Here is a 27,465-nt window from a genome sequence, read left to right as displayed (position 1 = left end):
TATGAATAGACTACCCCCCCACCGATTTTACCACACTGAAAATGCACGTCATTATCGCTATTTAACGACTATACACGACTATGATGACAGCAAAGAGGTCGCACTACATTACGGTCCGCATTCGTTCCTGAGGCTATTGTCTGCAACGGCGACCAGATAAAAAGATATTTGCCGGAAAGAGTTAATCGATGGTAGCGTTGATGGAGGCCACGTGACCGAATGAAACAGGATATCGGCAACCGGGCACCCCGGTCACGAACGGTTCACCACTCAAAAGCCATACTAATAATAATAAATCGTCCGAAAGTTCCGCTCCTTATGATAGCGCGTATATTATACAAGTGGATACCTATGAATGTATTTATAATATAATATCAACCTTATATAATACGTCGACGGAAAAGAAAATGAAGACTAAGGAGGAGATGAGAAAAAAAATCACACAAACATAGCTGAGAGAACAATTTATTTACGTCTGATGTATGTATATATAAATTCTTTCTGGTGGTGGCTGATAAGAATGAAAACCGTATATTACATTCTATATACTTACTGTATAATAATAATAATATGTTATAGGATACATTATATGTGCAGTACGTATATTGCTGCGTATACGAAACATTGTATTATATTATGACCCGCATATAAAAAGCAATTGCCAGTGATAACGCGCCCAAACACTATATTATTATTATTGTGAACCGTTGCTTATACGTATATATGTATAATATGTGTACGTTAAAACGCGTATGTAGTAGTGCAGCCTCGGGTTCGCAAATTCAACTTTAAATCCTATTATTATTATACGTATATACTATATAGGACATCGCGTTTCGATTTGTGACCGAAAAAAATATCACTTAACGGTTTCCGGCGGCGCGTTCCGACCGATTTTCAACCGGGCTGCTGCAGGACATGACGATTTCCACTCAATGCCAACGGGATAATATTGAATTATTACAGCGCCGTCATAACATTGTTGTGTGTGTAAATGCGTATTATACTTTTTAGAACATCAACCGTACCTATAATCATAATACATATTTGTAATAGAATAATACTGAATGTGTTATATTATTGAAAAAAAAAAAATATAGCGTACGCGCACTGCGCTTTTTTATACCTTACTATATTATAATATATTAAATGGATGTACAGGTACGTCGCGTAAACTTGATTTACTATTCAAAGTCAAAGGACTCGTGAAATGCGTGTTATCGATTTGCGTGTTATATGGTTGAATGCTGTTTGATCTCATAAAAAAAATGGTGTCCATAGTCCACAATGTTTACTCTTTAACCTCATTAAAAGATTTTGCATATTATACTAAGATTTAGCAAATAGTTTGTAAGTCCTTCAACGACTTAATGTTGATCCAAAAACTTTAAGGAATTTATTGTGAACAGTTTTTAATATTTTTCCCTATGAATATTGAAGGACTGGGTATAAGTTAATTCGTAATGGACGGATTGGCTTGAGAATTCTGGGAATGGATTTGCAAACTTGTTGACTGTAGAAAATATTTTGAGACCGGTTTAAACATATTGGTATAACATAGAAAGATTGAGTGATATCTTCAATATTTTCTAAAATATGCATTTGAAAATTAAAAATAATAAACCTGGACATATTATTTGCATAGTATTAACTCTATTTGGTTTTTCCATGGAAATAACTTTAGAAACCTATAACGAAGGTCCAACTTCATGAATGTAAAATATTTTTTCTCAGACATTTGGTAATCTGTAATAAATATGTTTATGCAATGCGTATATCATATTATAACTTTAAAAGTTAGATTAAGTCAAACTTGAAACTATATCAATAAGTAATAAGTAATATTATATAATCAGTACCAAATTTCGTCCTCTATATGTACCTACTTATATGTATTTAAGCATTATTAATTTATTATACTTTATATCTAATCATATAATCAACTGTTTATATATATATAACCGTGATCCACAGTTATAACAATATTATTGAAGTCGTTTGTGGTGATTGTATAAAAAGAGCGATTTGTCATTTTCAAAGACAACAAGACGACGAAACGAAACAAAAGGTGATAATGACGCATCAGATAATATGAAGATCTGAAGATAACATTGTCATGACGTGTATAATTACTACGAATGTCTCGTCGAAACATTACATTAATTATATACACGTATAATAAGTACATAATAATATTATTATTGTTATATTAAACAGCTACGTTATTAATTGTCGGCAACAAAATGCATTTTAATGCGAATCCCCGCCTCCGTGGGCATATATAATATTACATTTCAAAAGACGGATGACCCACCGGTGCGAGATGTATTTTTTTGATAACTTCAAACGCGAAGCTTCTTCACTCCAGTCGTCAAAGCAATATAGTGGTTAATAATAATAATTAAAGTTTTTATTTTAATACGAACGTTTCCTCGGCACATTAACCATACTATATATTTACGCATATAATAATACACAGGAACGCGTATAACATGAATGTTATATGTATTGTACGCTACTATTACTCCTCCTCTACTTCGACGTGTGATATTCCAAAAACATGTTTTCTGGTTTTAGTTCTCGTCACGCACGTAAACCTATACTCACAAATGTAGTATACATGCATGTATATTGTACATATACGGTTATCTTAAAAATATTTTTATAATAATATATTATATCCGCGTTAGGTACCTCGGCACTTATGACGATCTGCTCTTTTTCTTCCGTTTCCGATTGAAATCCACTGACGTCCGAGACCGACAGTGCATGCAGGCTGCAATAGATCATGTCGGCAAGTGCGGTTACAATAATTAAATTGTAGATCTCCAAGTGCGGTAAATCAATCGGTTAATAATGGGTTGGCCGATTGACGGGAAATCATCGATCGCACGACGAATACAACGTGTGCGCGCTCCGTAGGTGGTATAGACCTACGTCTGTATGATCTACTGTCGATTATATAGACTATAGACCGATATGGACAAATCATTGGAAAAATGGATTTATAAAAAAAAAAAAATCACTCATACAACGAGTGAATAATGTATATAATATCATATATACTGCCAGGATGTTGACGGGTATAATTATACATGATGTATCGCCGCAAATATTAAACTATATATTTTATATAACTATAATGTAGTTTTTTTAATAAATAAGCGTGTTTATTTGTGCATTTTTCAGACAATGTTAAATTTAATAGCTATAATATAGAATTTTCTATATCTGCCTATAAAAAGGCAGAAATAAGATTTTCTGTATAAAAACCCAAAAATAGCTAAACAAAAAATATGTATCTAATTCTAATAGTATAATAAAACTGTGTATATTATATATTTTATGCTTAGAAATTTAAACTATTTGGATTATACCTAATATATACTTTTTAAAGATGTTGGTACAAATTTTATTGATTTTTTGATTATTTTTAATTATTAATTGTTATGAAACGAATTAGAAAATATTAAAATATTAAATTTTCCGGCTGATTGTTCAATTATCTTAAGCTCAAAATAACTTAATAGCCAGTAACGATAAAAAATGTAATCAAGTTATGAGCAAAATTTAAACTGTTTTTTTTTCTAATATTTATAAAATATACAAATCTTTTATATATTATTCAACTAGAAACAGAAATATGTTACATATGTATTTATTTTTGCTCAAATATACATAAAAAATAAAATAAAAACGTAATAATAGAATCTACATATAATTTGACGTTACGTCAACACATTTAATCAGAAAATAATGTAAATTATAATTCTGAAGTGAGTGTAGAAAAATACTCCGATACATAAATAAATGTTCTAATAATAATAATAACATAGAAGATTTGTAGATTGTACACGAAAATCAATTCTGCAGTGAAATCTTCCGGATATATTATACGCATGAGGGCCTCAATGGCGTGCTCAACTTTTTTTAAAAGAGGATATGAATTATTGAATATTTTTCAGATCACGTAATATAACAACAAAAATATATGTTTTGCATTCATCTGTCGATGCTAGTTATTAATTATAACTATGTATATTATTAATCGTGTTAAAATGTGTTAGCTGAATTTGTATATAATGTATGTGTTTACTTACTAGTAACACCTTAATCTATCAGTGATTGGTATGTATTGCAGGTCTAAATTATATGAAAAATTGAAAATTACACAGAAAAAATGAATTGAAAACGTGAATTTTTATTTTAACAATGAATGATGAAAAATCAATAGATAAAAATAATCCAAAGGATGAGTAGATATGACACCCTCATCCCCTTCTCATGAGCTCACCACTATATATCATGCCCATAATTACTAATCTACCCTTGCGAGCTGTGGTCATTTACCGATTGGCGTTCAACATCTCTATGATAAATGTTGTGTTTTAATCATTATAGTATTATACATTTGGATTTGCAATTCATTCGCGCAGCTCTATAAGTAATAGGTTTCGTACGATCAATCGTTTATCGCCACCGATAACGAAGACCGTCCGCGGACGAGGGAGACACTACGGACGACACGCGAAAACGCGATCCCCCTCACGTCTATGTCTTTTCGAAAATATATTACATGTATATTATTTTCGTTCCATTACTTTCTGACCATTCCACGGCCATTGATTACGCTGCAGTAGAAGACTTTACGGCCATATCTGATCATATAAATACGCTATGTAGACATGTATACATATATATATATATATATATATATATATATATATATATATATATATATATATACAATGAGTGCGTGCACAGTAACCTACTCGCGGGTCTATTTATATTATTATAATGTACGAAATAATGCGTTTCTATTTAAGCCTAGGGGTCTGGCGGACAAAGACATTATGCACGGAGAAAAAAAATAAACCTCAGCGCATTGTAATGCCATTACGTTATTGTCATGCTATTTCGTTCTGATTCGCTTTGTTCGTGTCTGAACCGCATTATTCATGTGACTAGATAAGTTCGCGTTTTTAGCCAATTCCTGTCAACCCCCGCAAATGACGTTCTCTGTCACGCGCTCCTATGATATTACGTACTGAGAAACGAGGGATAAATTAATAAATTATTCATTTCGAGCAGCTGTTTATCATTTGAGCATTCCGGTGACGTTTATATTCTACTCGCCGTGCCTTACGGGGGCGAGTGACCGAGCGTGTTATATACCTAGGTACCACTCCCGGTAACCGTCCGTTCGTTCACATTTATACTATTATATTGTACACCACGTACATACTTTTATGACATTTATGCGAAAGAGACGACACGCATACACTCCCGCCACGTATAACAATAATATTATATTATTTAACTGAACGCAATTTACGTCACGGTGCCCGTGACAAATAGCTGACGGCTCAAACTTTATCGCGGTAAAACGATCGGCATGACTTATCTGTCTGCACACTAACCGAGTGGCATGTCTAATACAGATAATTGGAATATAAATACGTAATAATATATTATATTTATACTAAACTATTTTTCCACAGTGTGTATAAATTTATTATTAATAATGTATTGTTGACGGGAGTCCATCGATTCGAAACGACCATAATATTATATTAATTGGATGACGTTCGCAAATCACAATTTGTATGTTTTAGTAATAATATAATATATTTTTCTGTGCGTCGCGCATTGTCGATCGAAGGCAATGCGATGATGCAAAACTAAAAGATTTTATTTATTGTGTGCAATATATTTCTTTTTTTTTTGTTTTGTTAAATGAACACCAAAATATTTAATGTTCATGTTTATTCTCATTGAATTTATTCGCATATGCATTCTAAGTTCAATTTAACTATGTATAGCATTTTAAAATATAATTACCCGTTCGTAACCAGCGTTTATTGAAAATTGGCCAATATGAATCGAGAATTCGAGAAACAAAAAGTTTTTTTTCTGACGGCATTATAACTATAAATAATTAAAAATCAGCTGATTTAAATTATATGTTTAAATAATTATACACTATTTATATATATTATATTGTCCGGTATTTATGTACCTTTACATAGTATAATAATTAATTTATGAATATTCTGAATAGTATAGTGTCAGTGACATTTCTGACTTATTGTTGACCATCATCAACCGACATTATATTATACTGATATCAATTGTCTATAGAACTACACGTTATGTAACTTAATTTTGTTGTTTTTGTTGTCGTTCAAGGAGGACACTTGAAAATAATAATTATTATTATTTATTATAATCGGTGTTGAAACTCATATTATTGTTGCGTTTAACAAAAGTTTTCCGGAGTTTTTTTCTTTCTAACCCCAAGTTATAAAATACGTTTTGTTCGAATGAAATTTATTTTTCGCTGCAACGAATTGCACTTGACAAATGTAGGTCACAATGTAGACTATTGTGTTTGGACAGAGCCGCACAAAAATTTTGAGGAGCACCTGAACTGAACGTTGCACGCTACTTGAAAAACGTCATTTATCATGTTTATCGCAAAATTGTTTTTTCGTTTCTCCGGTTTATTAAAAGATATATAAATATATATATATATTATATATACCTAGTTACTAGAGTTTTTCGTGCGCACTCGTTTATACAAGCTGTTAGATAATAAATGATTTACCTTATAAGAAAGAGAAAAAATACCAGCTAGGTGAAGTATTTGTCCGAACATTGTAAAAATAATATTGGAACGATAAAGAAAAAAAAAGTCAAAAACAATAACTCGATGAACAGGGTGAAATTAGTGTCATTTAATAAACGTCTGCACTTTGTAAAACGACTTCGACTTCGGCGAACTCGATAGGTACGTCACTAGGACATTAATCTAATCAACACCAATAATTTATCGATAACACTGTCCGAAAGTCTGTAAAATCCGTCCAAAGAAAAATGAACCACTCCTAATAGTAACCTAATATAAAGATACCTATATAATATCAACGCAGTAGGTATACCATATACCTAATCGTTAAATTCATACTTGTTTGAATAATTTAGTGAAATGATAGATCATAATAGTATACATATATGCGTATCTAGTTACAAATAGCTGATTAGCAATTTACCTCACATTCCCTCCACTAATATATATATATATATATATCGAAATATAAAAAAAAATGTTCATCCTAGAATTACTATAGATATTTCTTCAAAGAGGGTTTTAAACTGGTCATATTTTCTAAAGAATCGTTGATAATTTTCTAGATTATTATAAAATCCAATATTTGAATATTTAACTTTGAATTATTTTTTAAAACAAGAAATAAGCATAAAATTTAAAGTATTTTTAGAACAACTCATTTTAATAAAAATACGAAAAAAAATGATTACCATAATAAATAATACTCCAGAGAAGAGACAAATAAACAAATAGGACCTATTATTAAAAAAATATTTCAATAAGTTTTTTATAATGTAATGATAATACTAAATATTATTGGCTTTATGTTATATATATTGCGGACAAATATGACAAATCAACATTATATTCAACGAGTAGTATTTTTGGGGGGAGTGAGTTTAAAACCCTTAAAACCCCCACCCTTTTCTGTTTGCACCAATGATAATAATAAGTTCTAATTATATTATACAGGTAAATTTATATAATAATACATATATAGGTATAACACCCGTGTCCCGTGAGATTAGGTAATCATATTTTATTCATACCTATAATTAATAATAATTCTATAAATATTATGTTGCATTATCATTATTTTGCTGACACGCGCACCTACCGCAGTGGTGACGTCCAAGATGTATAGTATTATCGCAGTATTTATAGAATTTTAATTTCGTGGTCGACTAGCAGCTATAACAGTGGCGGCGGCGGGGCTGACAGAGACAATTTAATTACATTGTCACGGAGACGTACGGCGTGCGTGCTTGAGTGTACGTACGGATTTGTGTGTTTTCGGGTATGGCCAAACTAGCACACTCGCACACGTATACATACTACACATTATAAGGTCACCGAGGCCCGAAACATAAGATCGGACCGACAACGAAGGACCCCGCGAGTGGTGGACGAGTGACGGTAAGATACAAACCGTTGATACCGCGGGGTTGGGTGGGGTTATTGGTGATGGCGGGTAGATGGGGAGGAAGGTGGTGGAAATGCAATTTAACTTTAATGAACCACCGCGACGGCTTAAGGGACTCGCTGATGGCTCGGAATCTAATTTAAATGTACGGCGCGCTGCGCAGATACAGTCCATTGCCCGTCTACACGATGTACATTATACTCGTGTATGTTTGTGGGTGTGTGTATTATATATAAATATATATATAAGTGTATGTATATACATATTGTATATATATTATATACTATTTACTGCACGCGCACTCTTTGACATTAATTTACTTTATTCCGTTACGTTAATTAGTAGCTCTTATTTCGCTAAACTCAAAAGACGTTGCGCTAAATATTCTTACTGTATATTATATACACATATTATTATTTAGTTATAAAGTGCGTATGAAAATAGTACTTATGTAATATTATATTAGGCTGGTATATTGCATTTTACCGACGAGTACCGTGAGTGTATCATGTGAGAGAAGATACGGTTACAGAGTGATACTGATTATGCTTACCTATATATCACCAATGGCTTCCGAGCGCATATATATATATATATATTGTAACAATACCTACTATTTAAGCTTTTTCGAAAATTAATCACATTCACACTATACTTACGGCAGGAAAAAATAAAAAGGAATAAAGAAAACCGACACTGCACCGTTTCCATTTTCCCTATTAATTTTGTTTCGCAAGCGAAAAGCACTTAAAGCAAGTCTAAATCTTCCGCCAGACGCCCAAAATAAATAAAAGTATTCGCGCGATAAGAAAAGGTTTTACTTTATGTTTGTTTAATGAAGCGGCGTTGCTCTTTACGCCATTATTATTATTATTATTACTATTATCGGACGGGTTTCGCTCTCCTTTAAACTGCTCCAATTCAATAATAATAATAATAATAATATAATAGACCTACGTACGCGTCGTAAACGTTGTGTAATGACTAGTATCAATTATTATACGTTGGTGTCGAAGTAAAAATTGACATTGGAAAAATCGTCGTTATTTAAGATTTTTCGCGTTTACATCGTCCTATCAAAACGGCAACGATGTTCAGAATGTGGTATGCCTCGATTCCATGTTTTTCAATACCGTAGGGACTCGGTCGCGGAATGCGAATTCCCAGGCGATGACAGGTCATACAAATAAGAGTATATAGGACATTATTTTTACTCCACCCTGATGGCAAATAATACGTTTTTCTGAAGTCAATAAATCCGGACCACGAACCACCGCGAGACGTCGGCATGAGACATATATTATACGTACCTACACTCACACACACACACATATGTATATGTATATATATATATAGTATGATGTATTTTAAAAATAAATAAATAAAATAAATAGACGTCTCGGCGTTGACGTTAGCCGATGTATGTACCGACGACGTTTTATATTATGTATTACTACAGTGGTCGTGCGAGTTCTCCGATGCGGTATAATATATACTAACTCACATATTAATTTTATACATTTATCACAAATCCGCGTTTTTTTTTTACTAGAAATATTATATGAATATAGTTTTATAGTTTATTAACCAGTTGATCACTAAATAGTGTATTCAATACTTGTTGTGCACTAATCTTACGGAATGATAATATCGATTCTTTTTATATAGTGGTGCAATATTATATTACGCCTTTGGTATATGAACGCAATTAAAAGTTATATAAGCTTGTTTTATGATCATAACCATAACATTTTAAAATATTATATTATGGTTTGCGCGAGTGCGTATAGAACAAGAGGAAAAGGTTTTCTGGGTTTACCGTGGAAATCATACGAGTGGAACGGCCGCTGCGTGGGAACGACACAATATCGTATACGGTCGGCCGCGGCGGCGTCTTTTCGTTTTTCGGATGTCTAAGGGGTCGCACTCGTCGAACATTCTTACACGTCGCTGCGCCCACATATTTAGTTTTCCGATATACCTAACATGACGGTGACGGTTTTCCGATATGCGTATAGATCGGTATGCATATGCGGTCGATCGTCGTGTTATTATAATTGTCGTCGTCGGGGAACAAAACGGAAGTCTGCAGTCGCCGGATAATCGTCGGTGTGTAAAGAAAACGAGATGTTCTGTGCGCACGTACTGTACCGGACGTTCAAAGAGGAATGCAGTCAATATATATATTTATAATCATGTAATGGTACGATAGTTGTACGATTCGGTAACCGGGACGACTGTGCGGTTCATATTGATAATAGTTATAGATACTGGTAATATATCATCACTTCTACGATTGTTGGCCACGTGAGCTTATATCTAAAACTATCGCGATAGAAGACGTATAAAACAATCGTCGTTAGCGTCCTGAACGGTAAAATAATGAAAAGCTAATCAGCAATCACTAATCATAGGTACGCAAATGAATTGCATAGCCTTCAAAGACTTTGGTTCCAACACATTTAAAAAAACAAACCATCTGACAATAATGTATACATTGATTGAACATTTTTTAAAACCCAATTAGTTATTATTTCACATTGCAATTTGTAATGACGACTACACAGCTACAAACGTTACAATTATCTTGGACCTTGTAACAGGAACCATCTAACAGTTTGGACTAGTAGGACTTTCTGGACATTTTTGCGTATTTATTTTATGGTCCCTAGTTCCAAGTATCATAATCGCAATTGTAGCTATGAACTTGGCGTTAAAACGTCGAAAATACAAAAAAGAGGTAATACCAGTATTTCTAACGAGTGTTCAGGAAATCAATTTGAATACATTGTTGGATGGTATTTGTAAGATTATAGTACACGCGTAATACTTGAAAATCCATAAATTGGTTGCCTCCAATACGAATTTTATATTATTTTGTGTGTCATAATAGTATGTACATTATCGGGGCATTATTGTTCCAAACCATGTCGTTATCGGTTTTCGGGTCAGATGAGATGCATAGCACATAATGGTAATATAATGCAACAATACTGTGTGTCCTTGCAGTTCGTGTATATATTTGGCATTGTACGAGAAAATCAAAAACCAAATTAACCACGCAGCGCCGCACAGTAAACGATAACAGATTATCGATCGGCGCAGGAGACCGCTGACGTTTCAGGGATGCGGCCGATACCGACAGGACACCGAAGTCTACATTGGGTTTTGAATGTTATTTCCGGTCGGTTAGTCCATTACAGATAATTAATCTGAAGTAGAGTATACCCATAATATGTACGAAAACGGCCGCATCCGTCAACTTCACCGTCGCACATTGACCTATAGGTTCAAAGGCGTGTGCAGAGTTCCCAAACTGGTGAAGCACGAATTTCTATTTTTTCGATTGTTGTCTATTGACATATTTTGTTTTGAGGGATATTTTCAGAGAATATTTAGCGAATGGTTAAATTGTGTATTTGTCAACATTAAAAATAAATAGTTATTTATTGTATTTTAAAATAAGTACGCTGAAAAATGTAATCAAATAATTTTTAACAATTATAATTTTTTATTTTTATTAATACACATAATTTATAAACTTATAATATTAATCTGCACTCTCAAACATTATTACAATATTTCTTAATGTCAATTACCGAAGACGACTTTATAATAATATATATAATATTGTAGGGCTTATAAATTATAATATATGAATTTTTTATTTAATTTATTTTTTTATTGTACTTCTCTCCTAGGTACGGCCTTGGTTGATAGCATAAGTTGTAGAAACTTTTTCCGATGACGATATTGTCTAAAGTATACAACATTTGCGTCTGCGTTTGTAGGTATCGTTTTTGTCTCTGTTATAACCATGATATGTGAACTATAATAACATTTTTATGTACGGTCGCGTGCGCGCATTATCCGATATTCAATAAAATCAAAACTTATAATAATAATAATAATATATAAAATTCTACTGCCGGTCGTCGGAAATCTTTTCATTCTATTTTCCGTCGAGTGCTGCCTCCGGTATTAGACGTCTCGCGAATCGCAATGCGCGGCTTATTATTATTTGTTTACGAACCCAGTCGTGTTTGTTTTGTTCTCGAAATTCGATATTATAGCACTAGCAGACAATAACTCGGCGATGGTAATAATAATAATATTAATATACTCGGCCCGAAACCCATGCAATTGTAGTCAACGTCGTCGGCCGGTGATGTTAAGTTTTATTTTCCGCTTAACGGTTGGGAATCCGATAAAAACCATTGGTACCGAGCCAACGGTTACCGTGTTAAAATATAACCAGCGGCTGACGTGATACCTATCTATATAATATAGGTATGTTTATCAACACCTCTCCCAGAAAATCCCTCTGCGCAGAATCTACAGTCTACACCAATCAATTCCGAGGTATCGTTCCTTTCTTGATCCGTAAATAGTTTTCCGACCACGTTCCTGTGTGATTATTCGTTCGGAAACGTAGGTACTTGGGGTCTAGATTGGAATTTAATTAAGGGTTGGGGGGTCGGTATTTATTATGTATGGTTTCAGAGCGGTAAATATAATGATTTATTTGGATCGGATGCGAGCCATTGGTCAGTAGAAAGTACCTACATTACTAATTAATTATTTCCTATTTTACTCGTTAGGAATATTTTAAATTTGAAAACGGATCGAGCGGTCCGTATTATTTGTAGGGGGGTACACATTGTCCAGATCATGGGCGGCCCCTTACTCCGCTTTTCAATTGTTATATATACGTGTGTATGTATTAGTGCAGCCGTGAACAGGTGAAACTAACTTCAAATGTGCGAACCAATAATAATATACCTAATATATTCGTATACGTTCTTATTGAATATGCATAACGCCGTTACACCGCTCGTCGTCCTTCTTGGGTAATTTTAGGAATAAAATATACGCGCTGCTCTGACAACATAATATTATTGCGGCTAACCACTCTGGGCGATGTATACGACTTATATACGTCATTACACTGCACCGCGGTGCGATTACACGTGACTTCCGGTACCGCCCATCGGGTCCTCTTTATAATGGCCACGCCGCACCATACGGTTACTTATTTTATATATAAAATGTGGTATAACACTATAGACACACTATATTATACACATTATATTATATATATACATTATGTCCTTCCCCCCGTACGTATATATGCCGGACGACAACCATGTTTTGGGAAAGAACTGCAGATCCGTTTTGACCATCGAGGGGTGGCTTGGCTTCTCCGTTCACTCGACTGTAGACAACACCGTATCGTGCGAATGCAGCAGCAGCACAGAGTTTTTAACGTTGTTCATTATATATATATATATATATAGGTTAGATCTTACCCGAAATCGATGTGACGATTTATTATATACGTTTATGTGTACCCAATGGCCACTAGTCACTTCTATGTAACTACACAATATTCGATTGACTGATTATAAGATATAGAACAATTTATTCTACAAGCATTATATTATTATATTGATGACGTTGGATGAATATTTGTTGTTCTCGTGTAACCGCGTTGTTATAAATTAACTAAAATGATGATCGCTGTCCAATTACACAAACAATTAATTAAATAATAATAATAATATATATATATATATATATATGGATTTTTAAAGCAATTCGTACAGAGTTCGAGTAGTGGTAATAACTATATTGCTATAGCCGTGTTACCCCAGTTAAATAAACCCGTTGAGTAGTTAAAAGTTCAAAATTGGTCTCCTGCTGGTTCTTAACAACCCTCTCAACCAAATACGTCTGAAATTGAGCTCGCAATATTAATTTTCTAAAACTTGGACGCCCCGTTGGTTACCAATCGCTATCTTTTCATAAATAGCTTAAAGTCACTTGGTACCCAAAATTATACATAGCAATATAGCATATACAATATATCATGTTCGTATGTATGATATTCTATAATGCGTCACGTTTTCGTATATTATATATATTATAGATGATTATTATATATTATGTATATATACATTAAACACGTTATAAATGTTCAATATATTATAAACTGCAGGTTTTGTAAATGCACATATAATCGGTTATTTTGTGAGTAGATATATATAACACGATAGTTTTGATGTTACCAAAAAATAAATACATTTACAGTTCATTATAATGTAATATGATAAAAATATCTATTACGTGTTTTAGCGTTTATGATGTATACTGCTCAGTCTGTTCGCGATTTGTAACGACATTCGCGTATATCACGTCAATAACTATAATATATAAATCTATATTCTGCATTACGTAAAACCTAACCTATCCTAATCGAATTCTATATACAATTTAAATAGCTAAACGATTTGGGTCAACTGTTTTTTTCTTCTTTTTTACACGCCATTTTGAACTCATATAGTGTATATGTTCAGTAAATGTGTATTATATATATTATATATATACGTGTATATCTATCCCGCTGATCGTACACGGAAACAATTTCAAAACTTCTAAAAGCTTAAGGATCTCGCGTATATCGATTTGCCATTGGTTTCGCAGGTCTAAAATTGGTCCGGCTTAAGTGTGTTTCCTGATTCGTCGGGATTTTCGATCATTTATTCTATCCTCTACTTACCCCCACTCATCCACACAATGTCCAACCACCGGCAGAAAATCTCTCATTTTTCCACTCGGCTACTTCCAACAATTTCCCTGCTGCAGTATAAAAACCCACCACGGTGTCACTTTTTTTTCACTTTCTCTTTGTTATTAACTTCTGGCCCTCGGGGTGACGTATTAACGGATTTCCAACGGTAGAACAAAAAAAAAAAAAAAAAAAAAAAATACACCGGGGAAAAGGACGTTAAATGGCTCGTAAAATTGGAAATTCTTCGTTCTTTTGACAACCCCCGTAACTCCGTTATAAATATCATTAAGAAGTATTATAAAAGAGGAACTTTAGCCTCCAAAAACTTTTTCAATTTCTCTTCTCATTTTCGGGAATTTTTCATTTTATTGTGTTGATATATTATTACGTTTACTGTCTACTGGTCGCTGTAGTCACCCACTTGAATCTTTTCAACTTGTTTTACATTTTAGCCTCGCCTGAGAAATATCGAGTATTTAATGTATTTAAATTCGATTTAAATAAATCAAACGACCGTCGCCACGGCATATTTGCCAAAATCATAATATACAACAAAAACAAAAGATTCAATGTTAAAATAAACGAAGCTATTTGTGTTATTTTTAATTATTTCAATACATTTATCTCGTGCAGCTGGTATGAAATATTCGTACCTTCTTATTTGTGCGAACAGAAAAGGATAAATGGGTATTCATTTTTACCCTCTGATAATTCGGGTAAATTTCACCCGAAATTCACATACTATTATGCTAATTGTTAGAATTAACGTAACTTTTCATAAGAAGCGCATGTTGCAAATTAAACAAACGCTCTTAAGAGTATACGCTTTTAATGGAGTAATTACTTAGGGCGCGCGCACATCCCCCATCTGCAATGTGTGTACAAAACGTTGTCAGTTTTCGCAAGCCTGCAGCGAATGAATCGTTTCCGAGACGTAAATCGCAATACTTTCGAGTATATAAGGGGCATATATGCGTATTCCAGCTTGTCATATCATCGGTTTTCGTCGTATTTTTCTAACCCAATTACCAAAATGTACTGTTTAGCGTGTTTATACGAGAATAATAACTGTTGTACAATTATAATCACAGTCAAATATTGGTGGTATTGTTTTAGTATAGATTTCAAGTTTTCTTCGTTTGTCGGGTTGCACGTAGGTAGAACATGTTTTTTTTAAAATAAAAAAAAGTGTAATCCAAACGAAATTGCAGTTATTGCTCAAAAGTAATATACACATAGTTTTTGTGTCTGTGATTTGTCTGAAAATGTAAATTATAATAATAGTCAATGTTGAAAATGCGCAACATATTCGCGATGAATAGAAATAACGGTCGTGGTCATTGCGTTTAAACTATATGCCATTGTTTTACTTTCTCATCCGACGAAAATGTACGCAACATGTACCTATGCGTAGAGAATAAGATGAATTGTACGTATATAGTTATATAACTATATATAGTTTTTATAATTTTGTTGCTCCACTTGCTGTCAGTAATTAAAAGAAGGCGTACGGAATGACAAATCATTTTGGAATACGAGCCGTATATACCCCGAGCGCCGGAACACATTAAAACACAAAAAGAATAGACAATTATAATTAACCTTCGTGCTCAGAAAACACACGAACCGTGTTAATTAAATTAAAATCGTTTTAAATTTTTTTTTCTAACAAGCAATTTATGTTTTTGTATTAAAACTCGGAACCGTATTAATTATAGCGAATTCATCGTCGTCCAATGGTTTTTTTTCTCACAGTTTAGAAACATGGCCGCGCCAAACAATTTTGTATATGTGATGTATACTATAGTATGTTATTATTATTATTATTACTATGTTTTGGACGAACGTCCAGCAAATGAGCGATCGAAGACAAGCGCGCCTATCCTCAAGTGACCTCCCCGAAATACGAAATAACTTTGGATAATATAAAACGATGGTTGGCTGGTTTTCATGCGTGACGTTCACTGGTATCGATATGCAATATGATGAAAACTCTAAAAAAAAAATGTAAATATGTCTGACCGATCTCATAGAGCATCATATAATTCACGTGGTACTTAACCGCTTTAATATTGTCATAAATATGATACGTAACAATAACAGATTTTCTTTCTTTGGTGGTTGAGGGGAATAATCGTCCTATAATTTTATATCTATAAATATTATATAAACATGGAATTTTATCATACGTTATTGTATGCACCTCCGCGGTTAAGAAGATGACTATAATATGATTCTAATCATATCTTCGATGGCGTAATATATGGCACGCTCATCTTTAATCGTATTGATTTACGTATTTCCTAAACTACATCCTCTCTTACTCGTTTATAGCACGTAGACAAACATTTTCGATATAATATTGCGTTCATGTATTTACTCCGCTGAGTATTAAATCTGTCGGAATGTGTTCGGCAGTGCCTACAGCAGCAGTTTCGCCGGGTGGAATGATGATAAAATAATAAAATACGTATAAAGTTTTCTCCGGATGGCGCGCTTTTCTTGGCGTCCCGTCGAAATATTTTCCCGTTTCAGTGTTTGACTGCGTACATAACGAAAGTACTCGCTGCGCCGTTTTATTATTATTAGCGTTTTACACTTTAACAATATAAAAAATATTTAAGCATATAATAACGTTTTTACGACTCGCCGACATCTATAACGGCCATTTAGGAATGTACTGTATGTGTGTATATCAAATTTATGTATAAGTGTGTGTATATAACGGCGACTCTGTGGGACGCTAATATTTTCCATTACCACACTCGCAGTATTATATATACCCTACGAGAAGCAGAAATGAATATATAGTACGCGTGGTCGTTATTCAAAAGAAAATGGGATATATTTTTTTTTTAAGAACTCTCTTTATATTGTCTAAAACTACAGTTTGCAATCTCCAAAAGAAGTGTGCTTGCGTATACGCCATTCTTTTTTTAAATACTCTTTTTAATCTATTTAGATGGATCACACGCAATCGCTACCCAAACAAACGTTCGTAATAACAAAGCACGCAATTTTCGTTAAAAAAAAAAAATAAAAATGCTGAGCAAAAATTTTTTATGATAATTAAAATAATACAGGAATTTTAATTTTAAAAAAAATAATCCGAACGAATAGTGATAAAATCGTATTTAATAAAAATTATTTCAAAATTACGTAACGAAGTTTATACGAAATTACTTTATTAATAAATACTCGTGTGTGTATTGAGCTTTAACGTGACAGGTCTGCTCTAATGGCGGAACGTTAAATCTGTTATTTGTAAAAAAAAAACAATCTTTCTGGAAAATTCTCTATATAATTGTCTGCGCGCGCGTTAGAATCGATTTAAAATATAAAATATATATATAGGGTTATTTACTTTTCATACTCACTCGCTACCTTTTATCCTCAAATAATGCGTTTATTCAATTTCCGATTTTAGAAATTTTCATTTATATTTAAGGTCCATAATTTCAAGTACTTATAAATTGTTTTACACCATTTGAGGAGTTTCCTGTGGTGATACAATTTTTTTTTCATATGGGAATTATCCAATAAATAATCTAGTACTGATATTGGTACTCAGACAATGTTATTATAATTAATAATATTTATTACTAAAATCAAATAGTCCCTCCAAATAAATAATTTAAACCCATATAGTTACAACTCATGAGTCTATTAATAATATTCTTAGTACCTACATATCCGAGGTTCAATAAATCAGAAAACACTCGTTCGATTTTCAATGTATCTACATTATTAGCATCGTATTTAAAATTACAAACATTACAATTTGAGTAAATGTATAGAAATAAAGGATAAATCAGACGTACGCTCAATCTTGGTGAATCATCTAGTACATGTATAATAATTATAAATTTGACCTGTACGTAGATATTACAATAACAGTTGGAAAAAGAAAAAAATGAATGGTAGTAAAGTTTTACCGCAAACACAAGTGCATATATTATGACGTGATGTATATTATTATAAATTTTATACGGGTTTACGTACTCGAAAATCGCAAAAAACAGCCGTTAACCTCGATCTTTTTGCGTCCTGTTACAGGTGTCTCTACTAGGCGGAGCCGATGAGTCTGTGAAAATGTCCACCAGCCCGACGCTGCTGTTGGACACCAGGAGCGCTGTGCACTCGACTGCCGCCGCGGCGGAAGTCACGACAGCGGTGGCGGCAGCGGAGGTGCCCGCTCCAGACCGTTGGAGCGACGACGGTGGTTCAGACGAAGACGAAGATGCGGCTGCGGAGGCGGAAGCGATGGCGGCGGCAGGTGTGCTGGACACGGTGTCCGCCGCGGCCGCAGAAGAGGACGTGACGGCCGAGCTATCTGCACCCGTGGCCGTGGCCGCCGGGCTTGGGCACACCGAGTGGCAGCTGCTGGCCGCAGCCGGAGCTGGCGTGGCCGTGTTCATGCTGCTGGCCCTCGTCCTGGCCTACCGTAGCACTGGCGGCGCATCACCCGCACTCCACAAAGTGGTTCGGCATGAAGACGCCGAGTGCCCGCCATTGTTGGACTACGCGCCTCGACCGCTGGACTTTGCCAAATATTTGGGTAAGTCTATAAATTCCGATAACGGAGGTCGTCGTTGTAATACTATTGCGTAATAATTTTTATTGTAGTTTTTTTTGAAAACTCGTCAATAAAAAAATTAATTCAACCGATTTTCTTACTCATGTCCAACCGACGATTTACCGTAAAATCTGTCGTGTATGACTAGTGCTTTAGATTCACAACCAAATACATAATATAATTAGGTTAAACTATTTATCGAACTTTCAACATTTTGCAGTGCTTGCAAAACAAACCCATTATATTTTGTCCGTCATACCGATCAAATTTATAGAGGGATACAATTTCTGAAAACGATTAACCCGAACTTTTCACGAAGTTGGGATCGAATTTCCTATTTACTGAATTATTCACTTTTAACTTTGCTTAAATATGATTTTAAGACCTTGAAATTCCAAAAATGTTTTATTAAATTAAATAAAAATAAAAAAAAAACTTAAAAAATAATTTCAAAGTAGATCTAATGACGAATTTGGTTAATATTATTCTGTTTTCACAAGCTATATATCCGGTAAATAGAGGTTGATCGGTACACAAGTTTCTACATATTTTTAACGATGAAAACTCCTCCTACACGACTGTGCAGTAGTTTATGCTTGTGCATTAGTTTCTAAACATATGAATTATGTTAAATTATAAATATATTCTACTCCTTATCAATTTTAATCGTCGGTGAAACGTTAGTTAAATCTTTTTGTCCTACACTGTGCATTATTCTATACTTTTCAATCTCGCATGTATCTTACTCGCCCACTTTTTGTGTATTTCTCATATTAAACTCTTTAAAATAGGATCGTTTACAATGAACTCTCGAGTGCAATCACCGTCAATAAATATTCGACAAACACGTACTAGCACTGGTTTCGATTTCGTAGTCGTCGTCCGACTTTGCGCCTTTTTGCGCACATATAATACGTTTAAGCTTCTATGTAAATAATAATAACCTAACCTACAGCTATATATCTACCTACCCGCTTTATGTATGGACCTCGATTGACGCGAAAATTGTATGGGGCTTACCGGTTTAATTACTCGGCGGCGCGAGAGGGTTGTCGTCTAATTATTATACGCGTCGAGGACGAAGACGTCTATAGGGAGGGCCCGCTACCTCCCATCGGTCATTAGTGTGGCATAATATTCACTACAAACAGTTGCGGCATTTAATTAAAACTGATTAAAACGAGCGCTGAGCGTATTAATTATTATACTGCGCACTTATCGTTTAACGAATCGACGTGAAAACGGACAGTATAGTACCTATATATACGTGTATACAGCCGCTGTGTGCGTGGGTCAAATGCGCACCCAAAAACAATTTCTCGGATCGTATTCTGTCGGACGTAACGATTTAACCGTATATGACATCGATTAACCAACGCGTGTATATATTTCGTCGAATAATCTCTTCCGAAATAGTATTACGCGTTTGGTTTGATCGCGTTCAGAAATATAATTGAACCACGTGGGGTACATTTGCGTGTAAGAACTACGGCACTATTTGGTATAAAGCCCAAATTTGTATTGTGCTTCTCAAAATCTGAGTTGAAATTACACATAAAAATTGTCAAAAAAATTATGTACTTTATATTTTACAATAAAAAATGTAAAACACAGGATACTCCTTTAATGGTATAAAAATAGTATTGTTTCCTAACCCCCTTATAATAATAATTTAATATAACAGTGCGTGAAAATTAATTTGTTTGTCATTTGTTTGCAGGCCGTTGTCGGAGGTCCCATCAACTGCTTGACGAGGACGCCACACAACAGCAAGAACAGCAAACCATTACGCACGTCCGACATTAAAATATTATGATTAATTATTAAGGTATAATATTATTATATTATAACATTATTGGGTGTCGTGCGTATAGTCTTTATACGCCACGGCCGTTGTTGTCCCGGCGCGGCCGATATATATTTATGATATAGATGTTATACCGTTTCGTTTCACCGGAGTCCTAACCAATGTTTTTGTCCCTTTAATCTATTTTGTTTTGTATAAATATTTGTGTTGTATATATATATATATATATTTATATATAATATATGAAAATCTCGTTGTACATTTTATCCTATAATTACGTGGTGTACATATGATGACTATAATAATATTATTTATCATCACGACGCGTAAAACCCATACAATTATTAAAATAATATAATAATAATAAATTGTAAAAAAAAAAAAAAAAAATTAAAACAGAAAGGAAACTATCAAAGTTAAAATAAATCAAATTCGTGTGTTTTTATTCAGTATACGACGTCGTGTTATACTGCATGTTATCTAGTCATGTGAATATAATATATATTATAATAATACGTTACACTTTAATAAAAATAAGAATTATTATGTCAACTCACAATTGAATCGCTTCTCGATGTTTAATAGTACAATAATGATTTTTATTTGATATCGAGCTTTACATTTTTGGTGAATATGTTTGGATGTAATTTTACAATTTCCATTATCCATTCCGAAAACGAAAGTTAAATTTATTTCACGTGAAATTGTAAGAACATTGTGAACTTTTTTTTCATCATTTTTATTTTTTATTTTGCTCTTAGTTATATTATTATATGTGCTAATTTTTATTGTCACCGATGTTTAACGATAAAACGCTTTTTTATTTTAAAATATACGTTGTTTGACTTAAAATATCATGATACGAGTACATTATTATCATTATTATTATTATTATTATTATTATTATTATTATGTAATATTATTGTACATAAAAGTGGCATGTAATATTATTAATTATTATTTTAATCGATGTAAGTTGATACTATATATATATATGTTAAGTGTATAATTGAATAAAAATTATAAATAAAAATTTTACCTTGTACGTATTTTAGTAGTGTACGACGTGATGAATGATGATATTATAATTTGCAATGCAAAAAGGAAACCCACGCTCAAGTTTAAACCAATCACAGCAGCGTCTCCACAGCTTATTAGGTGCATAACATCGTACTGTGTCGATGAAGGTATAGTGATATATTTAATTACACGGAAACGGCGAACGAAATATTAAATTGTTGTCATAAACACCGCAATATCAGCTATTTCACACACGTAATCAAACGAGAAGTACCCCACCGGTACCACGGGAATACACGCGTATCCCAAGTATGTATGTATGTAATATAATATATTAATCGCGGAGGCGTTCAGTCAGCAACTAACGCACAGCGACGTTTTTATTATTCGGCATTGAGTTTTTCCTGCTTTCGCCGAACGAATTAAATCCTCGTGATTTTCAAAAGAATTTTTTATATTTGTTGAACGGATAAAAAGTTGAGTTAAAAAAAACACCGAGTATACACGTCAAATCAAATTTCGTTATCGTTCTCCCTTAACATTCCCGTGAGACTACAAATGTCTCGTGGTGTCATCTCCAAACCAAACGCACGTGAATCACACACAAAGTGATCGTCGCTCAACGGTGTAAAAATTGGTTTTCAGACGGCAAATTTTCAGGAGGTGCTCGTTTTTTTATTTACTCTTGCTCCCACTTCCTTCCTAGTAGTACACCTACTAATAAATGCACATTCTTTTCAAACAAAAATTAATCGTATTCGTAACAATAACAAAATAAAAATTTAAAAACTGTTGCTTATAAGATTATAATATTTGTTATAAAAAAACTATAAACGCTATTATTATTTTTCCGATTTATAAAAGTGCATCCCAAGCCAATCGCTCTGATCCTCTCTATCTCCTTATTACGTCTCTGCACATAAAATATATTTTTCTCTTTCGCCGAGATATTCAATCATCGTGCCGTCCATAGCGGTGGCACTATTATAATAATAATATAATATTATCACATGAAACTCCGAGGCCGGTTCTGGCTACGGGTTTTTACACAGAGTTCGGATCATGGTATCGCTATATGTAATATAGGTAAGTATAGTTATACCACTGTCGAATGCGTACCTACGCTGTTGCCGCCGTCCGCGCCATTATCCAATTAATTATAATATATTATTTCACATGCTGCATATATACTCGGGAAGATGATTCATTGCCGAGGACGCGTCTATACAGGGTGATCCACCAACCGTGTTCACCCACATTTTTAAAGTTTTTGTGGTTTGTACTACTCGTAGAGTATCTCGTGGTATGACAAACTTCTGTTTTTCAAACAAGAACCCTTAATTTTTACTGTAAATTATTTAGTAAAAAAATGTGCTTAATTCAAAATATTGTAAACAAGTTTTTCAGTTAAAAATAGTAAAATAGTTTCACAAAAATATAAAATATAAAATACATAATATGTCATATTGGACCTAGTGTTTATTGCACTTGTACCAGTTGTACTATTGTTATAAATTATAAATACCTATTGATAGATTAATATTGATTACTAAAATTTGAAAATTGTCATAATAGGTCAGATTTCTTCAAAACGCATTATGATGGACCTATTATCTTTAATATTTAAGTTAAATAACTCAAAAACCATAAAACGTTTCGAATTTTGATATCGATACTTCGAAATGTTTAGAAAAATAATCCACTAAATAATTAACGATATAAAAAAAGGTTCACATTTAGAAAACAGAAGTTTATTACTCCGAGGAAATATAGGATATGCCTTAAATAGTACACATAACTCTTATAAGTGTTTGAAAATTTAATTTTTAAGTATAATTGAAAATTCCAAAAATCAGATTTTGAACAACTACAATATTAAAGAGAAATGAATCACCTTGTAAAATATATTAATTATATATGTATATATTTATTTAACGGTAAGCCAGAAGAACAAGAGAGAAAATAAAAACGTATTCGTCATAATATTATATTGTGTGCAAGAGTGGCCCCATCGACGATCGCTCCGGTCAGAATTATTATAATATATTTATGTAACATAGTCAATCCATTCAAACGCGAGTATTGGTTTGATAAGATATAATAAAATGTAATACATGTATATTGTATATGATCTTATTTGATCAATCACCATTTACATCTTATTTTCATTTTCTATTATTATTTATTATGTTTTTAATTTCGTCGCGATTTTAGGTAATTATAGTTAATAGGCGAGTTCAGTGACGAATCTTCGACGTGTATATAGGTTCCCCTCGACGTTTGGCTAAAATGCGATTCAATGGCTCCAAAACTTTGTAACAATATAATACTGTAGGTACGATACTGGACATGATAACGTTTGCCGGTACGAGTAATCACGTTCGTTAAGATTGCGACCATGTTTTTTGTTTTTACAATGTTTCACATAATATCATATAGTTAATGAGCATACTCTGCAGTACAAACACGGTAAGCGTTGCTTAGGTACACTGTAATATTTTTCAAATTCAAATGTGCTGCAACATAATATCATTGGCACATATAGATATTTGCTTAATTCTGTGTTTCGTATGGAAATTGAAACCGGTAAATAATATTTAATTTTACTTAAACGTTTACCAACAGTGAACGAGTGATGGTGGAAACTAAGATCGAGAAAAACATTTTCACCACCGCCACTAAGGGTAAAGAATTTATATCATTTTTGCGACGAGGCTGAAGCTTAGGTTGTGTAATAACTTCAATTGAAACTGTTTTTAAATATAGTAGGTAATAACGACCGTATAATACTGGTAAAATCGCTGTATTTTTTTTTATTATATATTACGAGTGTTATTTATAAAATATGATTGCATATTAATCATAAATTATGTAAATAATTATGTAATCCATCGATTGTAATACGCACGTTTGTTTATAGTAGGTAGGTTTATACTAATAAATATAACGGTTAAAACCACTGTGCAGCGTGTCATAATTTCAGTGTCGAATAATCGTTCTATTAAAACATATTTTGATGAAAATATTAGACATGAATTCATTTTATGTAATACATAAATATTTTAGTATTGTAAAGTGCGATGGAAAATATAATTTGTATTTCATATTTTTTAAATAACAACCTATACTTTGGACGGTGGTTGTTGGCTCTTAAGTGTATTATAGGTGTACGTGTACCTACTTAAAAGTACCTTATATAAACGTGAGTATGTGGCCATATATATAGTGTCATATTATATAAATCCGTATTACGGCTTAGACTTAAGGAATACATTCCGTGGCGTTGACGACAACGACGGCAGCGGCCGTTTTTAGCATTGGCGTACACATCATAAAGATCGTTCCCAGAGGATTTCCTGCCGCCACCGCTGCCACAGTTTTCACCGGGTGCCCGAGTTCCCAGTCAAACGTATTCGACAATCCGTAGCCGTCAGTTAATCCGATTACCCTATTACCCGAAAAATCCGTAGCAGCAACTCTTCTTCTTCACACATATACACACACACACACACACACACTCACACAGAAGGTACCTTTCAACGCCTCTTCTCGTCACTCTATCTCTTCCCTCACTCTGTTTCTGTCTGTCTCTGTCTCTCTCACATTGCTTCTCTCTCTTTCTTTACCACTATATATATTTATAACATTTACAGGTGTATATAGTTCCGTTGCTGACTACTACCACCGGCAACACTGACACGTCCGACCCTTCGCCTACCACGCCTTCTATTCCAAAACAGAGTAGGTACTTAGGGTAGACGCAGTCGAAACGCGTGTAGGTGAATCAGGGACCGGAGGTCGTGGAGTCGTGCGCGAGAGAAAAGTACAACCCTGGGGAACAATGAGAGATATTGGCCTTCGAGTCCGTCCTCCTCTCGTACCATAACACCAACCCTGTCTGCTCTTTTATATATTATATACGTTTTTTCAGTATAAATTTATTGTCTCTGTTGTATATATATGGTAGTTACCGTTATATATACAACACACACACACACACATATAAATATACATATATAGAGCCGTATAATGTTAAAACTGCATTTTTCCCAATGTGGATCAGGTGGTGAGGAAAGAGGTATAAAATGTCCTTCGGTGCGCACGTGTAAGTACGGTATTGTACTTTCGCCGTTTCTCGTCTTTTACGACGACGGGGGTAGTGCAGGGCTCCGCCGGCAGACCTTATGGGGTCAATGATCCTGTTTTTATATTATGACCGTGTATATAAACTCGTCTGCAAAGGGGAAGAAGACCACTATGAAATGTCACCCACGAATTATTATTAAACAACAGTCCGACTTTACGAGACGCAATTTCGTCGTCAACGGATACCAGATTTTTACGGTCGACGCCATCGAATATCATCCGAAAAGTCGAAAACTTGTCGTGCCATACAATGCAGGTAAATATAGACGTACTTATACGGTCGTATAAACAGGCGCCATAATAATATCGTAGAATATGTTTACGATAATTTATTTTTCACGAAAACACGACATTTCCGATTTCACCATTTGTCGCGTTCCAAACAGGTTGTAATCGATCAGAACCTGAGAAAAAAGTCTGACTGAATATTTAATGGCGTCGCGATCATAAGTAAATACGGTATTGAAAGCGACAAAGTAAAAATAAAAATAACAATAATATTAAATAAAATATTTAAAAAAAACAATAAAAAAAAAACGCCTTAATCGTTAGATTTGTGGTCGGATGAGCACGAAATATTTGGTCGATGTTCTAAAGTCCAGAGATGCAATCTCACTATTTATCGTTAATTTCACAGCGTAGTCGTAAGTCAGCGTTAAAATATTCCGATTTTATGAACGTGGACGACTTGAGCCATATTTTTATTCTTCATAAAACATAATATTATAATGGATAACCGTATATCGTTATAATATAGGCGAGTTATCCGCATTCAGTAGGCGAAGCAGTGTGGTATAGTGTGTGTGTGTGTGTATGTTGTTGAGTATGCATATTATATATTATACTGTTTTTTTTTTTTTTTACACGAAATAGCTAATCTTCAAATCTAGATATCGAGATCGAAACTCGTTAATAACGCTATTACGAAAATAAAATAACTTGAAGGGATTAAACCGTGATATACACTATTATAATATTAACATTCTGACATTCTGTGTACTTCTGGGACCGATATCAACGCGTAGTTCGTACGATACCAAAATGTCTAACCGGGAATGGTAAACTGAGTCCCAAATAATTGGTCGGATATTGGGGCTAGGTAAATTGACTCCGGAAAACTTTAACGTGCTAGGTAAACTGAGTCCCAACTAATAATATTTTTCAATAGAATAATTTATAAAAAACAACGATGTACCTATTTAAAAATAACAATATCTAGATTCAATGAGTACTGTAAAATAACTAGTCACCAATTAATGATTATCGATTACCGATTTGCTTATTTAAATACATTCAAATAGATACATATATA

At 33.6% G+C, this 27,465-nt stretch overlaps 1 protein-coding gene across 1 annotated transcript in view; it reads left to right on the top strand.

Moving 5' to 3' along the window:
• LOC113558264 overlaps positions 1-21,848 on the top strand; it is a 112,682-nt gene extending 90,834 nt beyond the window's left edge. Inside the window, exons 6-7 of the mRNA XM_026963742.1 lie at positions 18,661-19,162; positions 20,901-21,848. Coding sequence (XP_026819543.1) covers positions 18,661-19,162; positions 20,901-20,986 — 588 coding nt within the window. The 3' untranslated portion in view covers positions 20,987-21,848. The remainder of the gene's footprint in view (positions 1-18,660; positions 19,163-20,900) is intronic.
• Positions 21,849-27,465: the final 5,617 nt, after the last annotated feature.

This window comes from Rhopalosiphum maidis, chromosome 1 (assembly GCF_003676215.2).
Source record: "Rhopalosiphum maidis isolate BTI-1 chromosome 1, ASM367621v3, whole genome shotgun sequence".
In the NCBI taxonomy this organism is placed as follows: Eukaryota; Metazoa; Arthropoda; class Insecta; order Hemiptera; family Aphididae; genus Rhopalosiphum; species Rhopalosiphum maidis.
This window is presented reverse-complemented; position numbering and strand designations above follow the sequence as displayed.